At 35.0% G+C, this 20,308-nt stretch overlaps 1 protein-coding gene across 1 annotated transcript in view; it reads right to left on the reverse strand.

Annotated features, from left to right (window-relative positions):
* STAG1 (stromal antigen 1) overlaps positions 1 to 20,308 on the reverse strand; it is a 425,667-nt gene that overhangs the window by 135,780 nt on the left and 269,579 nt on the right. The window contains 2 exon segments of the mRNA XM_036851044.1: positions 12,817 to 12,890; positions 15,124 to 15,275. Coding sequence (XP_036706939.1) covers positions 12,817 to 12,890; positions 15,124 to 15,275 — 226 coding nt within the window.

Below are 20,308 nucleotides of genomic sequence, written 5' to 3' on the forward strand. Positions count from 1 at the left end.
AAAACCTAGGCTTAAAGGACTTCCATGGTGAATTCTATCAAATTAATAAAACAAAACAAAACCAAAAAAACCAATCTTCCATAAACTCTTTCAGAAAATAGAGCAGGAGGGAACATTTTCCAGTTCTCTGAGGCTAGTAAGCATATTAATACCCCATATGAAAGTAGACACAAAAATCCCTAACAAAATATTAGCAAACTAAATCCAGTAGCATAGAAAAAACATTATATACCACGACCGTGTGGAATTTTCCCAGATTGCAAGATTGGTCTAATATCTGAAAATGAATGAATATAATACCTCATATCAATAAAAAAGCCTGTATTTTTATCTCAACTGAAACAGAAAAAATGAAATCAAACAATCAATCACAATAGAAACACCTAACAAAACCAGGTTAGAAGGGAATCTCCTCATCCTACTAAAGGGTATCGACATAAAAAATTTACAGCTAATGACATTATACTTAATTTTAAAGACTAATTATTTTCCCATTAAGATCAGGAATAAAAGTAAAGCTGTCCTCTCTCACCAGTCTTACTCAATATTGTACTGGAGATTCTATTCAGTACAACAGGCCAATAAAAAAAATTAAAAGTGCCTTTGTTCACAAATGGCATGATCCTTTATGTAGAAAATTCTAAAGAATCTACAAAAACAAAACCCCCAAACTACAGAACTAATGAAAGTATTTTATAATTTTGCAGTAATAAAAGAATTATATTTTACATATTAATAAGGAAGAGTCTAGAACAAAAATTAAGGACACAATTCCATTTATAACGAAATAAAAATGAAAACAAAATAAATTTAACAAAAGTAGTAGAAGACATACACTGAAAATAATAAAAATTGCTAAGAGAAACTAAAGAATATCTAAATAAATGGAGATACAACCTAGATTCACAGAATGGAAAATTCAATATAATGAGGAAGGAAATTCTCTCCAAATTGGTGTACTGATTCATTATATTCTCTATCAAAATTCCAGCAAGCTTTTGTGAAAAAATTGACAATCTGATTATAGAATTTATATAGAAATGTAAAAAATCTATTAGTCATAACAATTTTGAAAAACAAAGTAAAAGGACATAACACTACCTAATTTTAAAAACTTACTCTAAAGGAAAAACACTGTATGCTCTCACTTATACATAGACTCTAAAAAAGCTAAACTAATAGAAATAGAGAGTAGAAAGGTGGTCACCAGATGCTGGGGTGGGGGGAAACTGGGGAGATGTTGGTCAAAGAGTACAAACTTCTAGTTATAAGATAAATAGGTTCTAGGGACCTAATGTACACCACGGTGACTACAGTTAACAATACTGTAGTACACAGTTGAAAGTTGCTAAGGGAGTAATTCTTAAATGTTATCACCACCTAAATAAAAAAAGGTAATTACTTGAGATGATGGAGGTATTAACTAACCTTATTGTGATAATCATTTCACAATATATTATGTGTTTCAAAGGATCTTGTTGTACACCTTAAACTTACATATGTTATATGTCAATTACATCTCAACAAAGCTTTTAAAAAACACCTTAAAAGTACTGTAATCAATACAGCTGGTAAGGGTTTACGGACAAATTAGAAAATCCAGAAAAAAAACTTTGCATTCATGGTCATTTGATTCCCAAGAAAAGTGCCAAAGCAATTCAGCTGAAGAACAGCCTTTCACCAATAATGCTAGTAAAAATGAATATCTATATGCAAAAAGTGTCCTTATATCCTTATATCGCACCATAAACAAAAATTAACTTAAAAAATCATTCATATAAATTAACTTAAATGATTAAATGATTAAACTTCTAGAATAAAACACAGAAGAACAGTTTGGGTTAGGAAAAATGTTCACAGATATGACATCAAAAGCATGACCATAGAAGAAAAATTGATGTTACTGCATTCAAACTGAAAACTTGTTCTTCAAAAGGTATCATTAAGAAAATGAAAGGAAAGCCAAAGGCTGGGGAAAAATATGAAAATCATTTATGTGATAATGCACCTGTATCAAGAATACAAAAAGTACTCCTATAAAATCCCTCTTGATAATTGTTAGAATAAAAAGACAGACAATCAGTACGGATAGAAAAGACGTCAACAATAACCATCAACCAAGTTTGACCTAATTGACATAAAAACAAAACCATGATACATACTCTTTTCCTATGCAAATAAAAACTTTATCAAGATAGAACATACTGTGGGCCATAAAACAAATATCAATAAACTTAAAAGCATTCAAGTCACATAAAGCATGTTCTCTGACTAAAATGAACTTAAGTTAGGAGACAATAACAGAAAGTTTTGAGATATTTGCAAATATATACCAAACGTCTAAATAATCCATGACTCAAAGAAACAAGTCCAGATGGAAATTAGAAAGTATTTTGAACTAAATGAAAATGGAAACACAACATATCCAAATTTAGGGGATACAGCTATGGCACAGCTAAGAAAGAAATTTATTTCTCCATTTCCCCCTTGAGAAACTAAAGGGCAGAGGAAGGAAACCCAAAGAAAGCAGAAGAAGGAATATAATAAGGAGAAGAACAGTAATCAAGTGAAACAGAAAACAGAAAAATAGAGAAGTACAATTAACCAAAATCTCATTTTCTAAGAAAAAATAAATATAGTTGATTAGCTCTAGACAGACTGATATGTGAGAGATGAAACCACCAATACTATGAACAACTTTATGCTGATATTTCTTGAATATACTTCAACAACTTAGACGAATCTATCATTATTTTGTAAGACAAACTGAACAGTCTTATATCTACTAAAGAAATTTAATTTGTAATTTAAAACATCCTTACAAAGAAAACTCTAGGACCCAATGGTTTAATTCCTATCAGAGGAAGAAATAATACCAATTTTATTCAACTGTTCCAGAAAATTAAAAAGGAGAGAATACATCACAACTCATTCTACAAAGCCAGCATCACGTTGGTACCAAAAGCAGTCAGAGACACTCAGTAAAATAAAAGAGTTATAGATATATATCCCTCTTAAACACAGATACAAAAATTCTTAGGGAAATTTCAGCAAATGACATCCAACAAGATAAAAGAAAGAATAATAGAGAGAGGAGTGGCCAAGATGGAGGAGTAGAAAGATGCTAAACTCACCTCCTCTCACGAGCACACCAAAATCACAATAATTTTCAGAACAATCATCATTGATTGTTGTAAGATGAAACTTACATCACTGAAGACTGCAACTTACCAGAAAAGATTTTGTACAACAAAAGACATAAAGAAGGAACCACAATAAGACCAGCAGGAGGGGCAGACTCGCAATATAAACAAATCCCATACCCGGGTGGGCAACTCACATACTAGAGAATAATTGTATTGTAAAGGTTCTCCCACAGGAGTGAGAGTTATGAGCCCCACATCAGGCTGTCTAGGTTGGGGGTCCAGCACTGGGAAGAGAAGCCCCCAGAGCATTTGGCTTTGAAGGCCAGGAGGGCTTGATTACAGGAAGGCCACAGGATTGGGTAAAATAAAGACTTCACTCTTAAAGGGTGCATACAAAATCTCACGTGCACTGGGGCAAAGGGCAAAAGCAGTAATTTGATAGGAGCCTGGGCCAGACCTTACCTGCTGGTCTTGGAGGGTCTCCTGTGGAGGTGGGGGGGCAGCTGTGGCTCACCCTGGGGACATAGACACTGGTGATAGACATATCAGGGAGTATTCATTTGCATGAATGCTTGGGGAGGCTAACATCTGGCTTGGGGCATCAGCACAAAAGCTGGCCCCATCCAATAGCCTATAGACTCCAGTGCTGGGATGCCTCAGGCCAAAAAACTAACTGGATGGGGACACATCCCCACCCATCACCAGACAGGATTCCTAAGACTTCCTGAGCCAACATCCACCTAAAGACAGGCCTTTAGACAAGGCCCTGACCATCAGAGGGCCAAAACCCAGCTCTACCCCTCCCACTGGGAAGCCTGCACAAGCCTCTAGACCAGTCTCACCCACCAAGGGGCAGACACCAGAAATAAGAAAACTACAGTCACACAGCTTGCAGACTGAATTTGGAAATGCAGGCCAGACATTACCCTGGGACCAGCTAGCCCCTGGTCCTTGGATTATGAGAGGGGCGTGCACTGCTGGGAAGCATAGGGTGTATCCTACAGAGGGGCACTTCAACAAGGTCGAGAAATGTAACCAACTTACCACACACATAAAAATACAAATAGCAATTTAGACAAAATGAGATGACAGAGGAATATGTTTCAGATGAAGGAACAAGACAAAACTACTGAATAACAACTAAGTGACGTGGAGTCAGGCAATCTACCTGAGGAAGAGTTCAGAGTAATGATTGTAAAGATGATAAAAGGTACTGCGATGAGAATGGATGCATGGAGCGAGAAATTAGAAGTTTTTAACAAAGAATTAGAAAATATAAAGAAGAACCAAACAGAATTGAAGAATACAATAACTGAAATGAAAAACACAATAGAAGGAATCAATAGCAGACTAAATGAGGCAGAAGAATGTATCAGTGAGCTGGAAGACAGAGTAGTGAAAATCACTGTCATGGAATAGAAAAAAGAAAAGAGAATGAAATGAAATGAGGACGTTTAAGAGAACTCAAGCACGCTAATATTCACATTATAGGGGTCCCAGAAGGAAAAGAGAGAGAAAGAGCCTGAGAAAATATTTGAAGAGATAATAGCTGGAAACTTCCCTAACCTAGGAAAGAAAACAGTCACCCAAGTCCAGGAAGTAGAGAGAGTCCCATACAGGATTAACCCACAGAGGAACACACCTAGACACACTGTACTCAATTAACAAAGGTAAAGATAAAGAGAGAGTATTAAAAGCAAAAAGAGAAAAGCAACAAATTAAATACAAGGGAACTACGATAAGGCTACCAGCTGTTTTTCCAGCAGAAACTCTGCAGGACAGAAGGGAGGGGGCACAATATTACTTAAAGTGATAAAACAGAAAAACCTATAACCAAGAATACTCTACCAGCAAGGCTCCTGTTCAGATCTGATGGACAAATCAAAAGCTTTACAGACATGCAAATGCCAGAGGAATTTAGCACTACCAAACTAGCTTTACAACAAATGCTAAAGGAACTAGGCTGAAAAAAAAGGCCACAACTAGAAACAAGAGAAGGACAAAATTGAAAAGCTCACTGGTAAAGGGAAACATATAATAGAGGTAGGAAATCATCCATATACAAAGCTGGTAGGGAGGTTAAAAGACAAAAGTAATAAAATCATTTGTATCCAAAAACAACAACAACAGTTAAGGGATACATAAAAATATTAGATATAAAATATAAGATCAAAAACAGTTATTGTGAGGGGAGGAGAGTACAAATGCAGGGTATCTAAAATGCATTTGAAATTAAGATATCAACAACTTAAAACAAAAACATATATATAGACTGCTATACAAAAACCTCATGGTAACCACAAACCAAAACATGTGATATACACACAAAAAAGAAAAAGGAATCCAAACATAACACTAAAGACAGTCATCACGTCACAAGGGAAGAGAACAAAAAAAGAAAGGAGAAAAAAAAGACCTACAAAAACAAATCCAAAAGAATTAACAAAATGGCAATAAGAACATACACATTGATAATTACCTTAAATGTAAATGGATTAAATGCTCTAACCAAAAGACACAGACTGGCTGAATGGATGCAAAAAACAGGACCCATATGTATGCTGCCTTCAAAGAGACTCACTTCAGATCTAGAGACACATACAGACTGAAAGTAAGTGGATGGAAAAAGTTATTCCACACAAATGGAAATCAGAAGAAAGGTGGAGTAGCAATACTCATATCAGACAAAATAGACTTTAAAATAAAGACTGTAACAAGATACGAAGAGGGACACTACATGATGATCAAAGGATCAATCCAAGAAGAAGATATAACAATTGTAAATATATATGCACCCAACATAGGAGCACCTAAATATATAAGGCAAATGATAACAGATGCGAAAGGAGAAACTGACTGTAACCAAATAATATTTGGGGACTTTAACACCTGACTTACACCAAAGGACAGATCATCCAGAAAGAAAATCAATAAAGAAACACAGGCCTTAAATGACACCTCAGATGGACTTAATTGATATTCAGAGAGTATTCCATCTGAAAGCAACAGAATACACATTCTTTTCAAGTGTACGTGGAACATACTCCAGGACAGATCACATGCTGGGTCACAAAGCAAGCTTTGGTAAATTTAAGAAAACTGAAATCAGATCAAGCATCATTTCCGACCACAACGCTATGAGGCTAGAAACCAACTTCAAGAAAAAAACTGTAAAATACACAAACATGTGGAGGCTGAACAATATTCTACTGAACAACCAATGGTTCACTGAAGACATCAAACAGGAAATCAAAAATTACCCAGAGACAAATGAAAACAAAAACACAACGATCCAAAACTTATGGGACACAGGAAAAGCAGTTCTAAGAGGGAAGTTTATAGCAATACAAACTTACCTCAGGAAACAAGAACAATCTCAAATAGACAACCTAAATTTACACCTAAAGCAACTAGAGGAAGAAGAAAAAACAAAACCCAAAGTTAGTAGAAGGAAAGAAATCATAAAGATTAGAGTAGAAATAAATGAAATAGAAACGAAGAAAACAATAGACAAGATCAATGAAACTAAAAGCTGGTTCTCTTAAAAGATAAACAAAACTGATAAACCTTTAGCCAGACTCATCAAGAAAAAAAAGAGAGGGCCCAAATCAACAAAATTAGAAATTAAAAAGGAGAAGTGACAAATGACACCAAAAAAATACACAGAACCGTAAGAGACTACTACAAGTAACTCTATGCCAAAAAAATAGATAACCTAGAAGAATGGGACAAATTCTTAGAAAGGTACAATCTCCCAAGCCTGAACCAGGAACAGAAAATAGGAACAGACCAATTACAAACACTGAAGTGAATCTGTGATTTAAAAACTCCCATCAAACAAAAGTCCAGGCCAGATAGCTTCACAGGCAAATTCTATCAAATATTTAGAGAGGAGTTAACACCTAACCTTCTGAAACTATTTCAAAAAATTGCAGAGAAGGAACACTTCCGAGCTCATTCTATGAAGCTACATCACCCTGATACCAAAAACAGACAAAAATATCACACAAAAAGAATATTACAGGCCAGTATCACTGATGAATATAGATGCAAAAATCCTCAACAAAATACTAGCAATCTGAATCCAACAATACATTAAGAGGATCATACACCATGATCAAGTGGGATTTATCCCAGAGATGCAAGGATTTTTCAATATCCTCAAATCAATCAATGTGAGACACATTAACAAACTGAAGAATAAAAACTATATGATCATCTCAATCGATGCAGAAAAGCTTCTGATAAAATTCAATATCCATTTATGATAAAAACTCTTTAGAAGGTGGGCATAGAGGCAACACACCTCTACATAATAAAGGCCATATATGACAAACCCACAGCTAACATCATACTCAACGGTGAAAAACTGAAAGCATTTCCTCAAAGTTCAAGAAGAAGACAAGAATGCCACTCTCGCTACTTTTATTCAACATAGCTTTAGAAGTCCTAGCCAAGGTAATCAGAGAAGAAAAAGAAATAAAAGTAATCCAAATTGGAAAAGAAGATGTAAAACTGTAACTGTTTGCACATGACATGATGCTATACATAGAAAATCCTAAAGATGCTACCAGAAAACTATTAGTCCTCATCGATGAATTTGGTAAAGTTCCTGGATACAAAACATACAGAAATCTGTTGCATTTCTATACACTAGCAACAAAACATCAGAAAGAGAAATTAAAGAAACAATCCCGTTTATTATCGCATCAAAAAGAATAAAATACCTAGGAATAAACCTACAAAAGGAGGCAAAAGACCTGTACTCTGAAAACTATAAGACACTGGCAAAAAGAAATTGAAGACAACACAGATGGAAAGATATACCATGCTCTTGGATTGGAAGAATCAATATTTCTTTTTAATTAAAAAAATTTTTTTAATTTATCTTTTAAAAATTGAAGTATAGTTTATTTACAATGTTGTGTTAGTTTCAGGTATACAGCACAATAATTCAGCTATATACACACACACACACATATATTCATTTTTTTCAGATTCTTTACCCTTGTAAGTTATTACAAAATATTGAGTATAGGTCCCTGTGCTATGCAGTAGGTCCTCATTGGTTATCTATTTTATATATAGTAGTGTTTATATGTTAATCCCAACCTCCTAATTTCTCTCCCCCTCCGTCCCCCTTTGGTAACCATAAGTTTGTTTTCTATGTCTGTGGGTCTATTTGTTTTATAATTAACTTCATTTGTATCTTCCATCTATCTGTCGATGGACATTTAGGCTGCTTCCATGTCTTGGCTATGGTAAATAGTGCTGCTATGAACACTGGGGTGCATGTATCTTTTTAAATTATAGTTTCCTCTGAATATATGCCCAGGAGTGGGATTCCAGGATCATATAGTAACTTTATGTTTAGTTTTTTAAGGAACCTCCATGGTGTTCTCCATAGTGGCTGCACCAATTTACATTCTCACCAACAGTTTAGGAGGGTTCCTTTTTCTCCACACCTTCTCCAGCATTTATTATTTGTAGACATTTTGATCATGGCCATTCTGACTGGAGTGTGGTGATACCTCATTGTAGTTTTGATTTGCATTTCTCTAATATGATGTTGAGCATCTTTTCTTGTGCCTGTTGCCGTCTGTATGTCTTCTTCGGAAAAATGTCTATGTAGGTCTTCTGCCCATTTTTTTCCATTGGGTTTTTTTGTTTGTTTGTTTGTTTTATTGAGCTGTATGACCTGTTTGTATATTTTGGAGATTAATCCCTTGGTGGTGCACTGTTTGTAAATATATTCTCCCATTCTGTAGGTTGTCTTTTCATTTTGTTTATTATTTCCTTTGCTGTGCAAAAGCTTTTAAGTTTAATTAGGTCTCATTTAAAAAGTATTTGTTTTTATTTCCATGATTCTAGGAGACAGATCTAAAACAATCTTGCTGCGAATTATGTCAAAGAGTGTTCTGCCTATATTTTCCTCCTGGAGTTTTATAGTATCTGGTCTTACATTTAGGTCTTTAATCCATTTGAGTTTAGTTTTGTATATGGTGTTAGAGAATGTTCTAATTTCATTCTTTTACATGTAGCTGTCCAGTTTAACCAGCACCACTTCGTTTTTTTTTAAATGATTCATTTTTTTATATAAATTTATTTTGTTTATTCATTTGGTTGCGCCAGGTCTTAGTCACATTTCGCGGGCTCCTTAGTTGTGGCATGCAAACTCTTAGTCGCGGCATGCATGTGGGATCTAGTTCCCTGACCAGGGATCAAGCCTAGGCCCCCTGCATTGGGAGCATGGAGTCTTAACCACCGCGCCACCAGGGAAGCCCCCGGCACCACTTCTTGAAGAGACTGTCTTTTCTTCATTGTATATTCTTGCATCCTTTGTTGTAGATTAATTGATTATAGGTGCATGGGTTTATTTCTGGGCTTTCTATCCTGTTCCATTGATCTTTTTTCTGTTTTTGTGCAATACCATACTGTTTTGACGACTGTAGCTTTGTAGTATAATTTGAAATCAGGGAGCCTTATTCCTCCAGGTCCGTTTTTCTTTCTCAGGATTGCTTTGACTGTTTGGGGTCTTTTGTGTTTCCATACAAACTAAATATTTTTTTGTTCTAGTTCTGTGAGAAATGCCATTGGTAATTAGATAGGGATTGCTTTGAATCTGTAGATTGCCTTGTGTAGTAGAGTCATTTTTACAATATTGGAAGAATCAATAAAAAAAAAAGATATAAATGAACTTACTTACAAAACAGAAGTAGAGTGACCGACACAGAAAACAAAGTTTTGGTTACCAAAAGGGATGGGCAGGGAGGAGATAAATTAGGAGGATGGGATTAACATATACACATTACTGTGTATAAAATGTAATAGATAACCAAGAAGGACCTAATGTATAGCACAGGGAAGTATACTCAATATTTTTTAATAACCTACAAGGGTAAAGAATCTGAAAAAAATTGATATACATTCATATACAGTAAGTCCCCTACACACGAACCTTCAAGTTGACAACTTTCAAATTTGCGAACGTGCGTTCGCATGTCTAATCATGTAAGTTAGTTCACGTGTCTGACGTACACTGTGATGTGTATGCATCCTCTTCAAGTGGTTGTGCTTTTGTGTACTTTACTGTACAGTAATGTATATAGTAGTACAGTATCTTTATTTCAAGCCCAGGATGTCCAGAAGCAAGTGTAAAAGCAGCAGTGATGGAGCTGGTACTGCTAAGAGGCACCAAGAATTGGAGGTCCAGAGCAAAGAGAGACAAGAGGAAGAACAAGTATCTGAAGAACTGAAGAGATTTATGATGCAGGAAATGGCAAGGGGATTTTCTTTAGTTGAGGAGGCACTGTTAGTTTTTGAGGCACAGGACCCGAATGTGGAACAGTACACAAAGGTTACAGCAGCCATTCAGGATGCAATCCAGTGCTACCGTGTCATCTATGACGAGAAAAAAAGAGCTACTACCCAGACATCACTGGATCATTTTTTCAAGAGGGTAGACAGAACTGAATCCAGCAAGGAACCAGAACCTGTGCCATCAATGTCGGGCATGAGTGAAACTGCAGCTTGCCCTCCATCTCCTGTTGCTGACGATCCTTCAGCTCCACCATCTCCCATCTCCTCTCCCTCCTCCAGTCAGTAACTCTTCTTCCCTGTTCACTTGATGCCAGCCTCTGTATGCCACCTATTGTACTGTACTACTGTACTTTTCAAGGTACTGTACTGTAAGATGAAAAATGTTTTATTGTTTGCGTGTGTTTGATTTTTATGCATTATTTGTGTGAAAAGTATTATAAACCTATTGCAGTATAGTACTGTATTGCATAACCAATTGTGTTAGCTGGGTACCTAGGCTAACTTTGTTGGACTTAACAAATTCGACTTATGAACACACTCTCGGAACGGAACTCATTTGTATGTAGGGGACTTACTGTATATATCTATATATCTATACATATATCTATATCTATCTATACATATATCTGAATCACTTTGCTGTATACCCGAAACTAACAGGACATTGTAAATCATCTATACTTCAAAAAAAATGACTTAATAGCAATAAAAAGATTTAAATGAAGAAAAATAATATATCATGATTATGTGTGTGGGTTTTATCCCAAGGAGTTCAGGTTGAGTTAACGTTTAAAAAATCAACCAATTTAATTCACCACATCAACGCTCTTAAAAAAGAAAAACTACATAATGATCTCAAAAGATGGAGAGAAGTATTTGACAAAATTCAATATCCATTCCTAACAAAGTCTCAGAAAACTAGGGATAGGAAACTTCCTCAACCAGATAAAGTTAATCTATAAAAAACTTACAGTTAAGTCTTAAGGATGAAAGACCTTAATTTTATTAGTGAAAGAAGCCAGACCAAGACACGAACAAAAATCAGGAGTACAAAATGTAAATTCCATTTCTATAAAATTCTAGAAAATGTAAACAAATCAGTTAGGAAGGAGATCATTGATTGCTTAAGGATGGGGAAGGGGGAGAGTGGCAGCAAAGGAGGAATTACAAAGTGGTAGGAGAACGCTTTTGAGGATAATGGATATATTCATTATCTTGCCTGTGGTAGTTTTACAGGTAGGGGTGTGTGTGTTGTGTGTGTGTGTGAAAACTCATCAAATCATGCACTTCAATGTGCTGTTTATTTTATGTTAATTATACGTCTATAAAGCTGTAATTTAAAAAAAGACTGCACGGCAGGTATATGGAAATTTTTGCTTTTTTGAAAATAAATTTGTCGATAATTCATTACATGCATGGTTTATGTCAGAAAGAGGATGTGATACTCCATTCAGAGAATTCATACTCAAAGTAAAAGCCTTGGTTCTATTTCAAAAGAGTTTTACATTTTCAGTTAAAACAAAATGTTTTAAGGTAAATTATCAAAGTTACAAATTTTTCCTTTTTTAAAAAAATAATTTCCCTGTTTTAATTAACTTTTAAAACTAACTGGCCAATTAAAGTCTCAGATGTGTCTAAAAACAGTGCACCTATTATCTGTGTCTATCTGCCTAAACATATCAAATCACGCCTAATTAACAGAAGGCAACAAGCGTATGTATATGATTCATTAATTCTCCATGAAATACGCTCATGTAGTATTTTAATAGGTCACACGTTTCACAGAAAGGCAAATTAAACTTGCAATGGGGCATGACAAAAATACTTCAGAAATACTTTGATCCTATTTTCTTGTGTATAGTTGAAGGTAAAGAAGAGTGATGTTATAAAGATGCTGCATTATCTGCAGAGGTGCCCTCTCCCATACTCATTTCTCCCATCTTCACCGACACATTTTTAAAACACTGTTGGTTAATTTGATCATATAACAAGATGAGTACAAAAGGGCAGGAAGCAGGGAATTTAATTTTTTCAAATATGAAGACAATCAAATCTTATTAAGGCCACATTAACTTAATGATATCTTATTAATATTACATCAGTACAAATTCAAGTACATAGGATGTCTCTAACAGTATACGTTCTGAATCTGGAAGAGTGTGGCAATGATGGTGGTGGTACAGTTTTGACCACAGTTAATAGTACATTTATTTAGCTTTTATACCCAAAGCTGTTTTCCAGCTAACAAAACAAATAATTAGAAAGTTTATATTTTTATTGCCTAGGACTACAAAGAAGCAATAAATTATTTAAGTTCAAAATGTTCTAAATGATTTTTAAAATCCCTTACCGGTATCTATGAACAAATATACCCTTAAAAATAGAGTTCATCATATTTTCGATTTCATCCTGATTTTCTTGTAGCTGAAATGAAAAATAAATAAAAATATAAATTAAAATATTGATCATTTTATTTGCAATAAAGAGTTCCAATTGTTTTAAATTCCTGATTATTCTCATTCTGGGTAATTTTCAATCTTTTTTCTCATGTATTGTGCAACAGATGTCCGAAATTACCAGTATTCTTTCATTATTTCTATAGCTTTTCTACATTGGCTTAAAACCTCTTTCTGTCTCAACATGTATTACACAATAACTAAAAAGGAGTGGTGTGGCTAAGTGTGACCAGATTACTACCACAAAATATCATCTGCTTTGGGAATAGGCCTCAATTTCTTTACCTCTCCTGTCCAAACCAGGTCCCCTGCTTGGTTTTACATTTCTTGGTAACAGATCATCCTTAATTATCATATTTGCCACTGTGTAAGAAAGTTCCTATTCCACCTAAAGTATCCAAATATTACTCTGCGTCTGATTAGCACCAAACTGAGCATTGGTCAAATTCCCAATATAGGAGGAACAGTAGAAGATAGCAAGGACACTAGCCATTAGTGGTGAAATGCAGCAACAAAATAAAATACTATAGAAAAAATATAAATAAATTTCAGGCAATACTACACATCGGAATTAAAGATTGAGTTTACTACTCAAAAGGAACAAAAGCACTGATACAAAATCACATTCAAGATGATAGTTTTTATTTTAATTTGTTCTGCAGTGAAACATTTGCTTTTACTGCATATACAAATGTGACAATAAAATTCCTTCAGACTTTCTCTTTTGCTATATGCTTTGTTTTGGGTTTTACTGAAATAACTTTGGGAATACTTTTATAGTAAATCATTCAAATTACTGAAACTTACTGTAAGTTCTACTTTTGCTGCATTTATTATATAAAAAATTAAATAGTTTATAAGAGATACAGTTTGGTTAGCAGTTCTTACTAAAGTACAGTTCCAAAACTTACTTACTATTATTTCCAGTATAGAATGTGCTATGAGTTGTACTGTGTTCCTCAAAACTTCATATGCTGAAGTCTTAACTCCCAGAACCTCAAACCTTATTTGGAAATAGGGTTGTAGCAGTGAAATTAGTTAAGATGGGTTCATACTGGAGTAGGATGGGCCCCAAATCAAATATGACTGTCTCCTTTTTATAATGGAGAAATTTAGAGACACACACACAGTGAGAAGGCCATGTGAAGATTAGAGTTATCTGCCAGTTCTAGCCTATACAACTGTGAGACAATAAATTTCTATTCTAAAGAAAAATCAGGGACTTCCCTGGTGGTGCAGTGGTTAAGAATCCGCCTGCCAATGCAGGGGACATGGATTCGAGCCCTGGTCTGGGAAGATCCCACATGCCGCGGAGCAACTAAGCCCATGTGCCACAACTACTAAAGCCGGTGCGCCTAGAGCACATGCTTCGCAACAAGAAAAGCCACTGCAATGAGAATCCCCGCTCTCCGCAACTAGATAAAGCCCGCGTGCAGCAATGAAGACCCCCCCAATGCAGCCAAAAATAAATAAAATTTTAAAAAATAATAATTAAAAAAAAAAGAAAAATCAGTTTGTGGTATATGCTACAGCAGCCCTAGAACTCCAATATAGCACAGACCATAATTTAATCATAAGTTTGTTGCTTCCTGCTGCCTGTTATAACCCATTATTTGTTGACAGCAATATATTTAGAGCACTGAGATATTATTCTTTCTTCAAGTTAAAATACAGACTAACACTGTACATCTAAAATTTAATTTCTGATTGGATGAATAAAAATGTTGCCTACTAAAAATCCAGTTTAAAATCTCTTTCAACACATGTATATGAAAATTTCACTGTAAAATTGGAACCAATCTTATTATTCACAGAAATGTCTCATACATCTACTAATACACAGTCTTTGGCTTTCTCCTGCAATGCATCTTTGCTGGCCCCTAGTTCTGATGTTAGTATTTACTGTGCTTTCTGGGCCCACAGCTTGATAATCTTTTTGAGTTATCTAATTCCCAGACCACCTTCTTTCTAAAGTAGGGTTGTTCTGTGTTTCTCTTCTGCCCTCAGACAGCACTCAGATAATCAATCACTGGCTGGAAGCAAATTCCAGTTTCATTTGAAAACTTTGAGATCAAATAATCTAACTTTAAAAAACAACTTTTAAAAATACACACAAACCTTTTTAGAGAGAATAAAAACACATATGATATATTTACTACACATTTACAGAACATAAGAATCACAGTTACTGTGAACCTTACCTCTTTGCGTTTCTGAAGTAGTAACTCCAACCTTTCGTTGGCTCTCTTCCCAATCATTTTATTTCTCTCAGCCTCATATTGTCTCTGTGTATTATCCTGATGAATACTGAGGTTTAAGGCAACATTCACCAGAGCAGTCATGAGCTTCATGGCTATGAAATAAAGTAAGATTATAGTATTCACCTGTGAATCAGAATTTCATCCATAAGATTACAAATTTATAACAGAAATGGATGATGGAAGGAAACTAGTCAACTTCTACGTTTTACAATCTAGGCATAATTTAAATAAGAAAGATGAAAACTTATTTTACAGAAATAAAGTCACCATTTTAGTCTGTGACAATTTTCTCTGCCTCAGTGTCCCTATAAGCTTGGCTCATTAACATTCCCACTGAAAAACAGACTCATCCTGGGAGTTCCCTGGTGGTCCAGTGATTAAGACTTGGTGCTTTCACTGCTGTGGCCCTGGGTTCAATCCCAGGTCAGGGAACTAAGATCCCAAAAGCTGCTCGGTGCAGCCAAAAAAAAAAAAACAACTCCAAAAAACCCAAAACGGACCCATCCTAATTATCAGCAGGAAGGATTTATGTAGTCTCTTCAACAACCCCTTTCCCTCACCTTCAAACATACACAACCTAAGTAAGAGCATACTAACCAAACCTTTTAGACCTTTCTTCTGGCCACCAATTCTGTGTATACAATTGCTTCCTTAATACCTTTACTTAGATGCATCAAAGGTGTCTTATTTGCTTACAATCAATTCATGACTTTTACTCCCAAAGATGGTCCTTTCCCTGTGTTCCTCACCTCAATGAATGGCATAACCTCTAATCCCTGAAAAATAGACTGAACCTACCAAAGTCATTAAATTCATTAAAAATATATTCTGTGAATTTCTGATCTGTTTCCCCAGTCACAGTGTTAACGTATTTTTAAACACTCACTTGTATTTGTAAATCTAATTAAATATTATCAAACTTCTCTTTCAAGTCCTCTGAGGAACAGGTATGACACAGACCTTAACCTTTTGTCTATTCATATTTATTTTCATCATTGAGATGATAAGAGTGTAGGGAATTCTGGTAAAGGAATAAAAGTTTGTGATGGTAAAATGATCTCCCTTTTTTTTCACTTAGTTTATTTATCTGCAAATACGAATGTTCAGTTATTAATGAGTGTTTTGGAAGAACCAATCTAAACATCTGCAAACATATACATAACTAAAGATGAGCATGCATTTCTTTTAAAACTTCTAAAATTTCCCTTTAATTACACATATAAACATGTATACATAATAGTGTAACTATATCTATCTATCTACACATACACACACACACACAATTTGTTATTCGGAAACTCTATCTACATTTTGGTCAAATCCACGTTACTAGCGATTGCTACTGCCCTCAAACCAAAATATAAGACAAAAATCCTAAAAACAAAACGTATTTAAGTTAGTGAGTAGTTAGAAATGCATTTAAATGAAAATGTTTCCCTTTTCCTGAGATACAGCATCTAAATATAATAAATTGAGAAATCTTCTTGTGTTTCAAAATATAGGCTAGTGATTTTACAGCATTTTACACATTGTCAGTAGAATACCTCTGAAGGTTAAAAGTACTTCTAAAATTAATCTGTATAAAAAAGGAGAATAGCTCAAAGGCAGAAGGGATCTGGTGTATTCAAATTGCCCAAGTCAGGGATAACAGATAACAGTTTAACAGAGCTTGTCCTAAGCATACAAAGTCATACCCAAATGGACCTTAATTCAGTTTATACTTCTAGATCTCTAAAATAAAATGACTTGAAGATCAAGAAGTTGGAAAGCATTAAAATTAACACCAACCCTGGCTGGAATTCACCAGCGGAAGCTGAAATACAAATTTTCTTGAACTTAATCATTTTTTGTCTTCAGCTATATATCTCCTTGGGAACCCAGATCCCATTGTGTAATCTCATTGTGTAATGACCCTCCTCCCATCCTAGGTATATATAAACAACAAAATATATCAACATACTAAAACAAAAAAAATGCAAAATGATCAATACATTTTCAGAAACATATTAGATGTGCTAGAGCAGTATTTACTGAGATGTTTATGAACCTGTAAAATTTAAACTTCACTGAAATTTTCACTTTACATACTAACATATAAGCAAATAAACAGCTATTGAGGAGAGACTTCTAACTTAACGATATAGATACAACATGGGGATTGTGATAGGGATTATTGAGTCCACTGAAAAAAAGACTCATTCCTGCACAGAGTGAGCACTAATTAAGTTTTACTGGTATTACTAACAGAATTTTATAAATTTTATAAATCCAGTAATTCAGCCTGTTTTCTGTGATGTGGGCTTTGAAGTGCCTTCTCTTTGTCTACCAAGGAGAACACTTAATTTAGCCTTCACATTTTAACTGTTGGCTACAGAATGGCAAACTTGTTCTACTGCTGTGCTACTAAGAATGTGTTCTACAAATATGTGCTGACCACAAATGGCTTGTTACCAGTTCATCAAAAGTATAAATTTGAAAGTAAGTTTTTAGGAATTTTTATAACAATCTGACAGAATAATCTTATGTCTACTGAATCTAGTAATAAAATGACACTAAGATCATAATTTAAAAACTAGTCTTTCACCACAGAGAGTTCAAAAAACACTTAATTAGTGCTTCCTCATTCATTTACCAATCCATAAGTACCGAGCATTGTTTTGCGTACTAGAAGCACAAAAGTGAATGAGACAGAGTATCTGCTTCCATGATTTTTATCTTCTAGTGAGGAGAAAATAATATATCAATAGATAATATACAAATGAAAAAATATATCAGTTAAAGAAAAAAAAATATGGTTAAAAAAAGTAAAGTATGGTAAAGAGGACAGAGAGCAAACGGGGTGGCTAGGCCTCTCTGAAGAGCTCATATTTAAGCATGCATGAGGCAATGAGCATGATTATATGACAGAAAGTGTCCCAAGGAGAGGGAATAAAAAGTGCAAAGGTTATGAGGTAAACTGTTATGAGAGGGGACTCATAAAAGAGCAAGGTACTTAGTGTGGCTGAAGCACAGAAATAGGCAGAAGCAGGAGACAAGGTTGAGGAGGAAATCAAAAGGCCAGGTTGTAAGAGTTTTACTAGGATCTAGTTAGGACTCAAGAATTAAATCTAAATGAGATAAGACCCACTGGAAATTTTGGTATGGGTGACAAATAGTCTGATTTATATTTTTAAATGCTATGTGAACAGACTATAGAAGAGTAAAAGTGAAAGAAGGGAGACCAAATAGAAGAACACTGAAAGAGAACTGAACATATTTTGCCAAAAGTTTACAATAATGATTCTCAAGTTTTTGGCCTTGAGCAACTCAGTAAAGCAATGCTAGCTTGGATTGAAGTGGTAGCAGTAGGTGGAGAGAAAGTTAGATCTGAAATATATTTTCAAGGTAGAGCTAAAAGAATATGATAATACCGGAAATGAGAGAAATAGGAAAGGCAAGGGTAATTAGAACGTCTTGTGCTTATTAGTTATCTAAGCGGAGATGGTTAATAGATATACATCATCATAAAAATATTGGTTTTTAGAGCCATTAAACTGGATAGCATATCGATTCAATGGATGACTATTCAGCCACTAGAAAAAAATGAGGCATGATTTATATGCTGTAAAGAAAAGTCTGCCAATATACTTCTTGGTGGGAAAAAAAGGCAAGATGCCTGTCACTGTGTATATTATAATATCATTTACGCATGAAGAAGGAATGCATTATTTATTATTATGTGCCAGTCACTCTTCGAAGCTCTTCACACACACTTATTCATTTATACCTCACAACTCTATCAAGTTAAGTACTATAATTATTTCTTTTATACATAAGAGAAAACTGAGGTACAGATTGGCTAAGAGACTTGGCAATTACACAGCCAGTAACTGGCAGAGATAGAATTTGATTACAGCCGTCATGCTCCATAGTCTAAGTTTTTAACCACTATACCATACTGCCTCTCACTGAATATGTATGTGCTATCATATTCATAAAATCTTTGGAAAGATATATAAGAAACAGGCAACTTTGGTTGCATTCAGAGAAGGGAATTTGATGGCTGAGAGCCATGGGTAGAACACTGACATTTCACCATATAACATTTTTAAATCTGGAATTTTAAATCATATGACAGCATTACTCTCTCACCATCATTATTTTTTTTAATTTATTTAATTTATTTATTTTTATACAGCAGGTTATTAGTTATCTATTTTATACGTATTAGTGTATATATGTAAATCCTAATCTCCCAATTCATCCCACTGCCCCCCCCAACTTTCCCCCCTTGGTGTCCATTTGTTTGTTCTCTACATCTGTGTCTCTATTTCTGCCTTGCAAACCGGTTCATCTGTACCATTTTTCTAGATTCCACATATATGCGTTAATATACGATATTTGTTTTGCTCTTTCTGACTTACTTCACTCTGTATGACAGTCTCTAGGTCCATCCACGTCTCTACAAATGACCCAATTTCGTTCATTTTTATGGCTGAGCAATATTCCATTGTATATATGTACCACAACTTCTTTATCCATTCGTCTGTTGATGGGCATTTAGGTTACTTCCATGACCTGGCTATTGTAAATAGTGCTGCAATGAACACTGGGGTGCATGTGTCTTTTTGAATTATGGTTTTCTCTGGGTATATGCCCAGTAGTGGGATTGCTAGGTCATATGGTAATTCTATTTTTAGGTTTTTAAGGAACCTCCATACAGTTCTCCATAGTGGCTGTATCAATTTATATTCCCACCAACAGTGCAAGAGGGTTCCCTTTTCTCCACACCCAACAAACTCCATTTGTTGTTTATAGATTTTCTGATGATGCCCATTCTAACTGGTGTGAGGTGATACCTCATTGTAGTTTTGATTTGCATTTCTCTAGTAATTAGTGATGTTGAGCAGCTTTTCATGTGCCTCTTGGCCATGTGTATGTCTTCTTTGGAGAGATGTCTATTTAGGTCTTCAGCCCATTTTTTGATTGGGTTGTTTTTCTTGTTTTTTTTTTTTTTTGGCAGTGTTGGGTCTTCCTTGTTGCACGCAGGCTTTCTCTAGTTGTGGCGCATGGGCTTCTTATTGCAGTGGCTTCTCTTGTTGCGGAGCACGGGCTCTAGGCGTGCAGGCTTCAGTAGTTGTGGCAC

Source organism: Balaenoptera musculus, chromosome 4 (genome assembly GCF_009873245.2).
Source record: "Balaenoptera musculus isolate JJ_BM4_2016_0621 chromosome 4, mBalMus1.pri.v3, whole genome shotgun sequence".
In the NCBI taxonomy this organism is placed as follows: Eukaryota; Metazoa; Chordata; class Mammalia; order Artiodactyla; family Balaenopteridae; genus Balaenoptera; species Balaenoptera musculus.